At 39.1% G+C, this 13384-nt stretch overlaps 1 protein-coding gene across 1 annotated transcript; it reads right to left on the bottom strand.

The window, feature by feature from the left end:
• Positions 1–215: 215 nt before the first annotated feature.
• On the bottom strand, positions 216–8717 carry LOC306738324 (choline transporter-like protein 1; the record flags this gene model as incomplete). The annotated part of the gene is made up of 16 exons (XM_079220161.1): positions 216–706; positions 910–984; positions 1781–2017; positions 2137–2274; positions 2391–2474; positions 2608–2764; positions 2903–3071; positions 4075–4261; positions 4486–4628; positions 4781–4870; positions 5424–5593; positions 5938–6031; positions 6198–6334; positions 7307–7449; positions 8339–8425; positions 8694–8717. 16 exons carry the CDS (start codon positions 8715–8717, stop codon positions 683–685), a joined length of 1959 nt encoding a protein of 652 aa, XP_079076287.1. The 3' UTR covers positions 216–682.
• Between the last annotated feature and the right edge of the window lie 4667 nt (positions 8718–13384).

The raw sequence follows: 13384 nt of genomic DNA on the forward strand, positions 1-13384 counted from the left end.
TTTATGTTTTGTATTTTGTTTTTTATGTGTAGGTTGTTAACAGACATTCTTATTTTCATAATTTTGTTTTCACAATTGAAAAAAAAACTGCAAATCTAAAACAGAATATTTGTATGTTCCAATTCATGACGTGTGGGTTACAATAGGCCGGTGGCTAAAGGAGACACTGGCATATGGAGGGTTTTATAGATTTGGAGAAAAGATAAAACACACAACTTTGTGTTTTAATTTATTTGAGTATAAAATTTGAAAAGTAATAAAACAACTTGAACAGCTTTTGACAAAACACAGTTAGACATTCATTTCAAAATGTACACAAAACCATTCAAACTATAGCCAACAATAATTATGTAACAAAGATAACCAAACATGTTAAACCATGTAAAATCGTTCATATTATTTAAAACTGGAATGAAGAGAAAATGAAGCAAACCCATCTTATTAGTAACAAAACACACTCAAATAAGCGTTTGCCATATTACAGCTATTAGTGTCAAACTTTAAATTTACAATTACTGTTACTCAAAAATAAAAAAATAAATACCACCCAATGCAGCTCTTGTTGAAACTCTCTGTAGCGTCAGTATAAAGAGCATTGAGCATTTAGGATGTCCCTGGAGTGAAATGCTACAAAGCTCTGAGGGATTCTTTTTAGTGGTTTTGGCGTCTTTCTAGCACTCGGTCAAGCAGAAGTCCCTCCACGTGCCTGCAAGAAAAAATATATATTTACTCACTTTCATAACCACACAACACATAGCATTTGAATCACACACAACCTTATCTTATTTACTTGTGCTAAATGGGACATTAACCAAGTTGTATTTCTTTTAACATTTCACATTTTCAAGAATATTTTGTATTTGCTTTCTAGCATCCATACATTAGTACTGTTGAGAAGACAACACTCACCATGGGCTTCATCTCCCGTCCATCTCCATCACCAGGCTTGTACAAACCCACTTTCTTACTGTTCTCAACAAATTCCTGGGGAGGAAAATGCAGAGTTATAGAACAGTTATTTTACTTACATTTTATAATCAAAGAATGTGCTTCTTGTTCATTGTTGTAAGAATTAAAATGTTATGGTCAAGAATTTAAAAGCTTTGGGGCTTGAGGCAAAAATGGATCTTCAAGTTAATTTGTCAAAAACATTAAGAATGTCAGTGTCCAAATATTCCTATATGAATTTGCTAAACATTTTCCCCATGGTCACTGTAAATGATACACTGGGAGTTCTGGATTAGAAATATTGACAGTTTCTCATCGTAAATAAATGGTCATGCTGCCTGTAGAAGAAAGTAGAAGAAAATGCCAGCCTCAAACAAACCACTGGGTCAAAATAAACCAATATAAAACATCCAACTCTCAAAACAATGCAAGAACTCATGCAAGAACTTTTTCAGATTTGTCAACTCCTCGAGAATAGTCAACACCTAAAAATGACATAAGGCTCCATGTTCCAAGTCTGATTTCAAATGTCAGTGGTGGTATTAGGACGGCAAAATAACTAGAACATATGAATAGTACTGTGACAGACATTAGAGTGAATGGTTTTACATTAAGTTTGATGCTTAAAAACTCCTTTCTGAAACAAAGCAATCCATGACGAATATGTGATGCAGTCCCTCTGTGACAATTAACAGAGTTATTAGATCGGAGAATATTATGGACTATAGTCTCTGCTTCTTAAACTCACTGGGGAAGAAACATGCCCTGTGAATAAATATAATAAATATGTGTTATTTCATTAGTTGTTACCATTTCCACACTATTCTCTCACCATTAAGGCCTTGTCCATGTAGTACTCGTGTCCAGGGCTGCCATCGTTGTACTTTGTGTCCACAGCGAAGCAAAGGAAGAGAACGTCGACCACATTCTCAAAGACCGAAAGAAAAGTGTGAGCCACCAAGAAGGCAAACAGACAGACAATGAGGAGAGGCAGGACCCACACAGTGTAGTCCCTCTGGTAGTTCAGGGCCAGGACGCCGGCGAAAGCTGTACAGGAAACTACAAGCACCTGAGAGAGTAGATATGAGACTCGTTAAAAACATTAAGCGCAATTTGGTTTGAAGGAGTATCTCACGTAATACATTCCTGCTAGTGGACAGTGCAGCAGAATGTGTCTCTGTGCGGTACCTTTCCCAAGAAGAGGACAAAGTCGCCCACAGTGTTGATGGCGGCCACTCGGAGGGCATTCTCCACCAGGATCAGGAACGCGTCACGAGCAGAGGTGCAGAAGCTGGTGCTGTTGATGGCTGTCGCAGTGTAAGCGTTCTGCAATGACGCGACACGGACATGTACACCGTCAATACTTCCGTCAATACTTGGAACCTTATTTCCACGATACAGTATACTCGATTTCCTTCCTCCATGAATCTGAAATTACTTACTTGATTTAAGTATGCGAGGCACTTCTCTAGACACCACAGACAGCAGACACAAGTTTTCAGCATGCAACGAGCACAAGCGTTTTCCTATGAAAGATTAAGAACAAAGTGAATTAAAATGTATGTATTAACAGTATTGACAACTTTCACTTACAGGCCAAACATGAAGCCATCATGGAGGTTTTGAGTTTTTAACATTTTGCTTAATTTCACGCCTCACCTTTCCTTTGAGCTGGCTGTGGACATACATTAGGATGAGACGAGGGATCTTAACAAGTGTGATGATGAAGGAGCCTTTGGCCAGAGTCCCAAGATGGTAGCGGATGGTACGTGCCATGGAGGAGAGGATGGGAGTTGCTGGCAACTGGGACTTATTCCTGAAGTTAATCAGATAGAGATAGAGAGAGCGAAATAAGCCATGCTTTTAATTATACAGCCTAAAAAAAAAAAAGCATGATCAAATAAAGTCTTCCATGTGGTCAAATACAAATGACATTCTGTTACTTCCTTCATACCTTGTGAAGTAGTAGGTGACCACAGCTCCGGCGATGGTCATCTGCTGGAAGGCAAGTATAAACTCATTGATCCAGATGAGACCCACAGCGTGATACCACACCAAGTACTGAAGAGGCCCTTGCATTTCATATTCAACAACACCAGTCAGGTTGTTTTTTACTGGTGTCCCTGTGAAGGAATACGAGCGTGAGTTTGGGTTGCATGTTCATTTGAGTCATTGAATAATTTTCACAAGGGCTAAAATGTTTGAATGTACTGTTCATGCCTCAATATATCCATGATATTTTTGAGCATCATTGCCAGAAACAAGTGCAATACATTGTACCTGTTCTTCATAAACTCAAAACTATGAACACAGTTTCCAAATTATCCAAATAAACATACCATTTAAAACCCCAAAATAGTATTTGTATTCCACGGATTGTTTTAACAATTACATTGAGCAACATCTCCTCATTGCACGGCTACTAATATGTGCCACACGTCTGCGGGGAAGAAGGTCAAACAAGTTAAGAAATGTATCTAATGTAACCAAAAGACATGGCTTTGGGAAGCTTCACTATACAATATATTTCAGTGCTAATAAAATAAGATAATCCTTTATTAGTCCCGCAGTGGGGAAATTGCAGGATTACAGCAGCAAGAAAAACATTGTAAAATAAAATAAAACAATTTAAATAAACAGTAAAACAGCAAAACAGTACAGAATCTACAATAGCAGTATTATATATACATAAAGAATAAAACACGCATTTAAATACATTAATGCATTGTTAAGAGATTTCACTGCTATTGAAATTAAATCAATAATATAATTTCCTACATTTGAATACTTACCAAAACAGAGAAACATAGTAAATGCAAGTCAGAACATGTGATGTTTTGACTGTATTTGTGCTGGCTTTCCGTTTTGAATAAAACTTTGCTGAATTAAAAATCTGCAGTAGAAAAGAGAAGTGGGAGATGAAGAGAGAAGTTGTTCTTTTGCTCCATCCTCCCACATCACGGGACTAGCACAAGATTCCAAATGTGGGAGTTTGTTCATGCCACAAAAACAAGACAAAATGTCACAAGTACCAAACCTAATAGTCTTCTTGTTTGGGAAATGCTACCACTGACACATCTGATGCTAGAAACGTGTCTGCGTGCTGCATTGATAATAAGTCCTCACCTGAAATCCCGAGAGAGAGAAGCACAGTGACCCAGTAGGCCCAGAAGAGCATGAGGCAGATGAAGGTCCAGAAAGGCTGCAGGGCCAGCAGAGGAAGGTGGATGAACACCTTACCGGCCACGTGGAACAGGGAGATGGTGAGAGCCACGCGCTTCCTCATGAAGAACATCACAAGCAGGAGAACCAGCTGGAGGGTGACACAAAGACTAGTGATCGAGTGAAGCCAATGAACGGAGCTGTAGAGTTTAGAAATTAAATTTAAAACACATATACCTTTCCTATTGGGAAATAGTTGCACAAAAGCATGTATGTAACTGTATTCAACCCTGTCTGTATCCCACAGCCTGTGTTACTAGCCATATGGGATACTGTATCACTAAATTAATGTATCACCTGTACACTCAGACATACCGTGAAAATTGTAGCAACAATTGCATACACAAGCAGTGCCTTAACATTGTCGGAGGCCACTTCTTTTCCAAACACTGATAAGATATTATTATCAAGGGCTTTCCTGTGGTCAGCATAGAGCCACCAGAGGACGCCTGTCCCACCTGCAACAGATCAGAGCAGAAAAGAGTTCAAGTATCACCTGAATACGGAAACATCCTGTGGCGTTGTCTTGTGTCAACATGATGTAATTAAGAGACACAAAATGAATTAAGTGTGTTGGTGCGACAGCAAGGATGCTGCTTCTGAAAGTTACCGATAGAGCCGATGATTACCAGAACCGTCAGAATCCACACCAGTACTTTAGAGATGTAACGAATGACGACCATCATGATCAGGGACAGAACTGAGAAAAAAAAAGAACAGTACATCAAACACTACAAACATGGGAAATGGTACAGCAAGCTACAGAAAAGTGCTGATTTGATGGTATCTGTTCATTGAAAGGTTTGATAAAATACTGGCTTATCTTAGACATAAATAATACAGGGTTAACTATGCAATAAAATGAAATGAGAAAGGCCCTCTGGAAACTCTGTGCTGTTATGAATGGTGCAGCCTCGACATTTAATAGAACCACCAGACAGATCAAATAATTGAGATAAACTTGGGATCACTTCTGTCTTGTTGTTATAGCACAGGGAGCAGTTAGAGCAGACCTCAAATTAATGCTGCCCGTGGGCTAAACTTCAGCGGATACAATGTCTGTAACCACTCAGACATTTCCTGTTATTTTAATGACAAAAATAGCTTTTGCTTCCGAAAGTTCCCTTCCTACTGAATCCTCATGGAGTAATTACGGTTGTGCAGTGGGAGCAGCAGAAGAAAAGAAAACAGTAGTTTATCATTGAATGAAAACAATTAATTATATATCTTAAATAATTCCAGATGTGTTATACCTAAAGCCAGCACACAAAGGCCCATTATGATCTCCTTGCTGGCCATCACCCCAGCGATGACCCGGCGCAGTACACTGTTGTCACTGACAAATGTAATGAAGGCCTGCGCAAATTCAGCATAGCAGCCGATATCCACAGGAACACAGCGGCGGAGCAGTGGGAGAGACTTACTGCGAACAAGAAAAGAAAGAAGAACACGTGTTAAACCATTTGGTATGAATAAACCTAGAAGCAGTGGAATACAGACTATGGCAGACTATATCCATCTATTTCTTTGTTCCTTTTTGGTCCTGGAAGGTGTTCATGTAGGTTAGGCTACAGTGCACAGTGGTGTGACATGTTGGAATTAACCACTGAAATACACAATAAAACAAATAGAAAATGATTTAATGAATGGTAGACTTCCTGTATTCATGATGTAGGATTTAACTCACTAGTGATGTTATCCCTCTTCCCATATCCTTACCCCTCTTCAACTATCTAAACTAAACCCCAGAAATATGTGCTTAATTACCTTGGAGGAACAGGGAGTTTGGGACATTTTGTGGATCTCTCTGAATGGCTCGTGTATCTTGTCGGAGAAATATCATAGGAGCAGAGATCAGATCCTGTTAACAGAAAAAAAAAAAAAAAAATGAGATTAGCTGTTAAAAATATTCAAAACATGTCTGCAAGTAATTATATTGGGATGCAATATATATCCCATATTAGTCCAACATGTCTAATAAACACATGTAATTATTAAGTGAACTAAAAACCAGTCACTCTTCTCACCGTTATTCAGAGCAAACTGCTTTAAATCATTGTGAGTCTTCAGTTCGGAAGCGGGACATTTGGAGACACACAGGGCAACGGACTTGATCTTCCTTTTAATTAAGTCAAGGTTGCATGGGTCTAAAAAGAAAACATACCTGATGGGAAGAAGAAAGAAAAATAATAATTATTAAGTGGTTCAATTTTCCCTTGAACACCATATCAGTATATTTGTCTCACTATGCCAGTGGGGACGGTTCTGTCGGGGCAGAAAATAAAAGATGGTGACATTTGCTACCCTCTTGCACAGATCCGTCTTTGTAGCCGAAACGCCTTTTATTCAAAGCCTCCATGAGCAATCAGCCCATCAATAAAGCATGACCCATTGTTCCAGTAAAACAGGGCCTACAGGCTGCATGCTGATGGAACGATACAGCCCAGAAGTAGGAATACAATGAAAGACGGAGAGGAGAATTTATTTGCAACAATGCTATTTGTGTGATAAAAATACACATTGTACCAATCATTCTTATTGACCAATTATTTAAAAAAATAAAAAAAGGAAATATGTTCTTAAACTATGCTATACAACCATGAGTCAGTGTAACTTTGTGTTCCTGGTTTTAATATACATTAACCTTTTGACAGATGACATCCAATTCTCTTCAATTTACGCAAATTCAGTCTCACACAGACCAAACATGTGACTTTCCTGGACAGAGAATATGTCATTTTCAGGAGAATGTAAGTTTGTCTTGGTCCAGACAGCTCAACGGTATCAACTATATAAGCCAGAGTGGGAAGTAAAGAGAAGTGTTTACAAATGCAGTAACCGCTTGTTTGAAGCAAATTAGATTAGGATTACATGATGCAATCCTTGCATGCAAACAAGCAATGCTGAACGCCTTCTTCTGTGCCACCAACACTCACAGAGGGCAAAAGAGGTCTCACATTTTAAGTATTGCATCTATAACTAAATGTTCTGTCACTGTCGGCGAAAACAGAGCAATGGAAAATATGTTTTCAGCACAGACGGGATTCGATGCATCTTCAATAAAAGACAAATATACATTTGATGTAAATAAACATTGACGTTACATGTCGAGTCATCTGTAACAAATCGGACTAACTTGTTTCCCCTCATGTCCCGGCCACTGAGGGGCACTCCCTCGATCTTGGTGTTATTCTTGCCACAGGTGTTGCCATAACTGTCGTATCCAGAGAGAAGCCTGGAGGTGGCTCCTGTGGCGATGGGAAAGGCACAAATGCACACCTGCAGACGACACAGAAACAGGAATTTGATTTGCCAATTTGTCACCTGCACTTTGGTTCCAGTTTTATCGTAAACCTACAGTAACTAAAACTAAAGCACTGCAACATTCCTGCCATTGGTACCTTCATAAAGGCTAAAATTATTCCGTTTTTGTTGAAACAGTTTGAAGAGGTGTTGATTCAGTTTTGATGTCATTGCAGATTGTAGTGCTGTTGAACTGATTTGTGTTATAATAACAGGAATTACTTATTGTCTTATATTAGGGGTGGATTGAATAGGATAAACACCTCTCAGTGTAACACCGTGCAATTCAACAACACCACAGACGACAGCATGTGAAGTTGAATCAACACTTGGCTTCAGCCCAACCTGAGTTTATTACATGGCTCATGGCTGCTATGCAAAGGTTAGTACTGATCTCCAAATTTATTTCGAGCATCAATTAGTCAGTATATGTAAGCAAGTAATAGACAGACATGCATAAATCATTTTATTATGTGCTTCAATCAGATCTGCAATAAATCTGACCTTCGTGAAGGTTCTGTTCTGGTTCTGACTGTTTTAAAGAGGTGTTGATTCAACTTCATGATCTTTTTTTGGAAGATGTCCATAGTTGTTGGAGATGTTGAACTGTATTGCAATACAATATCACCCTAACTGAAATAAATGGGGTTGAGAAATTCTAAAAAAAAATACTTCTACAATGCAATACAACAGCTGCACAAACAACAGTCTCCAAAATGACCAAGCAATTGAATAAACACCGATCCTAAAAAGTTTCAACAAAAAAAGAATATCTATATTTTTACCCTCATGAATAAAATACTTATTGCACTTCTGTTGTATTAAATTGGATCTCGTGTAAAGGCACATTCAACTAAAAACTTACCATCCCAATACAAAACAACAGGAATATGATGAGCCATGGGATGTCCGTGCAGCTGCGCTCTTCCAGCGGTTTCCAGTCACGTTTGCTCTGCAAAGGCATAAATGACAAGGACAGTGAAAGATTAGAGATGTCCGTAGTTCTGTTTTGTTGTGACTGTGGCGGTGCAGTAGCTTCTCTGCTCGTCCTACAGCAGCAGACAAATCACTGAGTTGTTGCTGTAAAACGAGCTGCCGCCGCTGCTGAAGAAGTGACGCTATCGCCCCCCACGTTGACCCAAAAGTCTTCTGCGAATAGCGCGACAGTTTTAAAGTTTTACAGCAGTAACATAACTTCCATCAGATTGGAGCTGACTTACCTCGGTGCTGTTACAACATCCCATTGTGAACAACTTCAGCTCACTTTCACGAAAACAAAACTTGAAGTGCCTTTTTATTCGGTTGAACTTTTTTCAGCTCATTTCCCTTTTCCTTTTCACGTCTCTTTCTTCCTACCTACACAAATATGCAGCTCTGTTTGTGACCTGTTCAATTCTGCAACAAACGCCCATTTGGGAGACTCCCGCTGCAGGTAAACGCGGAAGAAGTAAAATGTAGTATGATGCCTTCATGGGCTATCGGAAATATCCTATCATAATTTAAGAACGACCACAGTAGTCGAGATAAAACAAGTAGCAGCTGTTGTTGTCATCAGTGCTTTCATTTGTGGTTGTGTGTGTGTGTTTGCCTCTTGCGTAGCTGTGTGAAACATTGACAACTACACCACAAATAAATATGAGCTTTGTTGAAAGAACATCTCAGTAATTGTGAATTGGATCAGTGGAAACCTGTAGATCTCCTCAGTTTCCTCTTAAATACCTGGTAGGATGATGTGTAATGATGGTGTATAATAAAACACAAAATAACAACTCAGGATACTATTAATAAAAACATATTATGACACCGTATGCATCATTATGCAAAGTGTTGGGTTGCACCAACTGCTTTAATAGTTGTATTATTCTATTAGAATACGTAGCTCTAATATTGCATTGCAAACACTGTTAATGTTATTATTATTATTATGGTTATTATCTTAGTCATTATTATTATCATTACTGTTGTCCCATCAAAAGTCAAGTCCCTGCAGGATTTAGAAGGTTACAAGGTGCAGTGAAAGCAGCATAGATGTCTGGAGTCTGGAGCTATGTAGCCCAGAGCCGTATAAAGGGAGAGTCGCGTCAACGAAAATTCAAAACGCTTGATTATCACGTGATTCACAAAGACTTGAGATAGTTCGAGGAAGTACTTGGCGAACAATTTGTTTGCGTAGAAAATGGTGGAAATGGGTACAAATACGGAGACGGAATTTCCATTTTTTTCTTCTAATTAGTAGTTAATAAATTAATTGATTTAGAATAATCATATAGAAAAGAAACATATGTATTTAGCAACATACATTTTTTGTTTATTAAAAAGTCAAATATTCTAATATTTGAGGACTAGTAGGTTAACTAGAGTTATCCACCTTGTTGACATATGTTAGGCTAAAGTTCCATTGTTAAAAGGAGCAGAGTGACATTTGGTGGCATCTAGTGGCAAAATTGGTGGAGAGGAGGACACTGAAGACATGATTGTCCATAATGGACAACCCGGACCACCCTCTCCACCACCTAGTGCAGGGACAGCGGAGCACTTTCTCCAAAAGACTCATCCAGCTCTGCTGTTAAGGACTGTTACAGCTAAACATTCTTGCCCAATAAGACTTTACAGAAAGTCACCAATGGCCAGATCCTCTGTAAATGAATTAATCAACATCAATAGCCCTTGCAACGCTTTTGTTGTTTATTACTCACTGTGTATGTTTATGTTTATATACACTTCATATACACTACACTACACATATTTTCCATTTTTGCACTTTCTCTTTTGTTTACAGTTAAATTCCTAAATTAATACACTCTGCAGTTGCGTTGTACATATTGAGCTTTACTGTATATATTGAGCATCTCTCATCCCTGTTATTTTTATTTTTGTGTCTGTAAGCTGCTACTACGACAAACAATGAATGAATAAAGTATCTATCTATCTATCTATCTATCTATCTATCTATCTATCTATCTATCTATCTAAGATACCCCTCTGTTCATCCCTCCCATTTGAAGTGTGTGGAAGACCTATGGTGGCTATCTGGTAGGGATAAATCTTTGTGATTGTATTACGACAAGGAGCTACTATTATCAATTAATTGATCTGTTCTTTTTCATCACTAAACAATTGCTTTTAAATAGTCACACAGAATAAACAAATACTAATACATTCAGAACAGCATTATAAGTTATTTATAGTTGATATATAACTAAATATTGTTTCTAGATCAACGGCAATAATGTTGACAACAATGTTACTATGTACATTTATTAACATCTCACTGGAAACAAATCTAAAATGTCAATAAATAAATAAATAAATGAATAACATACCTGAGTTAAGTTTATAAATGATTAAAAAAAAAGAAGGTCCATTGGAGTGAATTGAGATGACGTGACTCTCATTAAACGGCTCAGATGTCGCCTCTATGTGACACGTTTTAAATCTGGCGCCGCTTGCTGGACTAATTAAGTACTGCAGGCGTACAGCGAAGATTTGAGGACGAAGATAATTCATAGTGTGGTCACGCTTGTCTCTCGTAATGGCAGACAAAATGAAATGATTAAGACGAGTAAAACTGAATTGACAAAAAATTAACCGGATCCAAGGAACTTTGCCAAAGTCAGAGTGCAACCCTACGGCTGCCATTTCACCCGCAAAGGTGAGTGACGTTAATTAAGGAACATAACGAGCTTCAGGTGCAGCCTTTGCTCAAGTCGAGAGACTTTCTATAACAGTTGGTCGGCGTAATTCATTCTTATCTCATCTTGTGCGATACGTCTGCTTCTCCTTTTAGAAAAACTACACTTTTACTTTGAAAGGTGTTAAGTTTCCTATCCTGCTGACGTTACATGATGCCGCATTTACGCTCGCTGTTAAATCAGTTTCACACGTGGAAGGGAGCCTGGGCAGTTAGAGGGGCAATAACGTGAACCAAAAAGCCACTTACATTAACGTTAGATAGCTGTGCCGAAAATAAGCTCGGCCCATATACAATTCTAAACTTACAATATGCATAATGCCAAATAGTTTATCTCACGTGCCCCCATGTTGATACATATGACATTTTGTCAGCAGTGTGTGCTATTACAACCATTTTCTACCACCACATGCTAATTGTTTGATTCATTGGAGACACTACCAGGAAGCCCTGCTGCTGGGGGACTACAGGACTGCATCTTTGCTCAGGCCCCCTTCAGTGGGGCTCTACGGTCTGTGGTGGGGATGCCGGCTCACAGAGAGACTGCAGGCACTCAAGCTGAAGGACGGTCTCCTCACTTGCTGCGTAATCTCGCTGTATGCGGTAGAAGCTTTCCAGAGCCACACGTATTCACAAGTCAATGCAAAAGGCAAAGGTTAGAGATCCGGGCACTGAGTTGAATCAACAGTCTCTTTCAGCATCTCTTTATATTTCTAAACACACCTTGTGCATCACTATTTCTGGCTCAGGAACAGCAGCTTTTTGGCTTTGATACACTTGATTTATTCTTTGCACTGTACTTGAAGTTGGTTTGACATGCTCTTTCATTTTTTTCAGCCATTAGGGGCTCCTGAGTCTGTCGTTTTTTTGTAGCATCGATTTCAAGAAGGCGTGCCCCCGGCCTGCTGCTTTTCAAGAGGTTTCTTCTCCTCATAGTGCAAGTTCCCTGACCTATGCACTTTCTGAGTGGGCTGGAATGTCAAACAGTGTGCTAAAGAAGAAGTGCCTTGCGTATTATTGTCCTTATTGCACTATAAACGTTTCCACCGCATTGCGTAGAAGACCAGAAGGGAAGGTAAATATTTAACTGTGGCAATCTGATCCACTTTTCACTCTAAGCAGGTACAGTTGTGTCCCTGACAAGTGCAACAATCCTGCAGCCTACCACTACAAATAATCCCTTTTTCTCAAAACTGAATGCAAGACTGATACAAAGGCATGTTCTCCTCATACCTGATAACAGCTGTTATTGTATCAGTACGGATTAAAAGAAAAAATAAGTACGAGAACTTTGTGTACCAGAACATATGATGAACGCTACACTATGTAAACATGTGGGTGAACAAGGGCAGATGTTGGGCGGTTACATTTCATCAATGTTCAGAGGTCTCTCCCCTCATGAAACAGGCCCCTCGTCTCCTGACTCTTCATCTCAAGTATTTCCTGCTGATGCTGCTGTAGCAACGGTGTCCAAGGACAACACATTTTCCTGGATCTACTGGAAGAGTTGATGCCAGCACAGCATATGTTCAACAGAATACTGGGTGGGGAATGTAGTACGTCACTATACTGGCCCTCACAAAGTCTTCCGAGCTCACGAGTCATTCCTCATAACGAACAAGACAAGAAGATAAATATTATGTTTTTCTGTCCCCAGGTGCTTTCAAGATTCAAGCTGTGAGAAAATGTGAACCTTTGGAGGATGTGATGCATTTCAAAAGGTCACTTTTAGTTTTTGCAAAGAGGGATAGAAAGTGTGGTGATAAACTCCATTTTCTGTTTCACAATAGAGTCTTTGTGAATCACTTGACATTTGTTTATAACAGTGCATCATCCAAAGTGAGTCATTTAAAAAAATTAAAGTAGAAAAGCAAAGTTTAACATCTGCTGGGTAAACCAATGTAAGTATATTAGATGTATGTAAAATATTAGCTTGTGAAACACTTGGCTGTGTGCATTCCTGCACACATTTTAATGCTGCAGACGTGTGAGAATGTGCCCAGGTGCAGGTGCTGATACGGTTATTGGGCATTCGTTTGAGACGTACGCAGATGAAATCCAGCTGTTGTCGCCAAATAGCCCTGCCTTGATCCATATGGAGCTGTCTGTTTGAGATGCAGGTAGATTGTTTGAGTAATGCCAACTGCTTTACCAACACAATGTGTATCCTTCACTCACATATACCCTTTTAAGAAACGGAATGTAAATGTAGCCAGTAGG

The sequence above is a fragment of the Taurulus bubalis genome (genome assembly GCF_910589615.1).
Source record: "Taurulus bubalis genome assembly, chromosome: 6".
Taxonomy (NCBI): Eukaryota; Metazoa; Chordata; class Actinopteri; order Perciformes; family Cottidae; genus Taurulus; species Taurulus bubalis.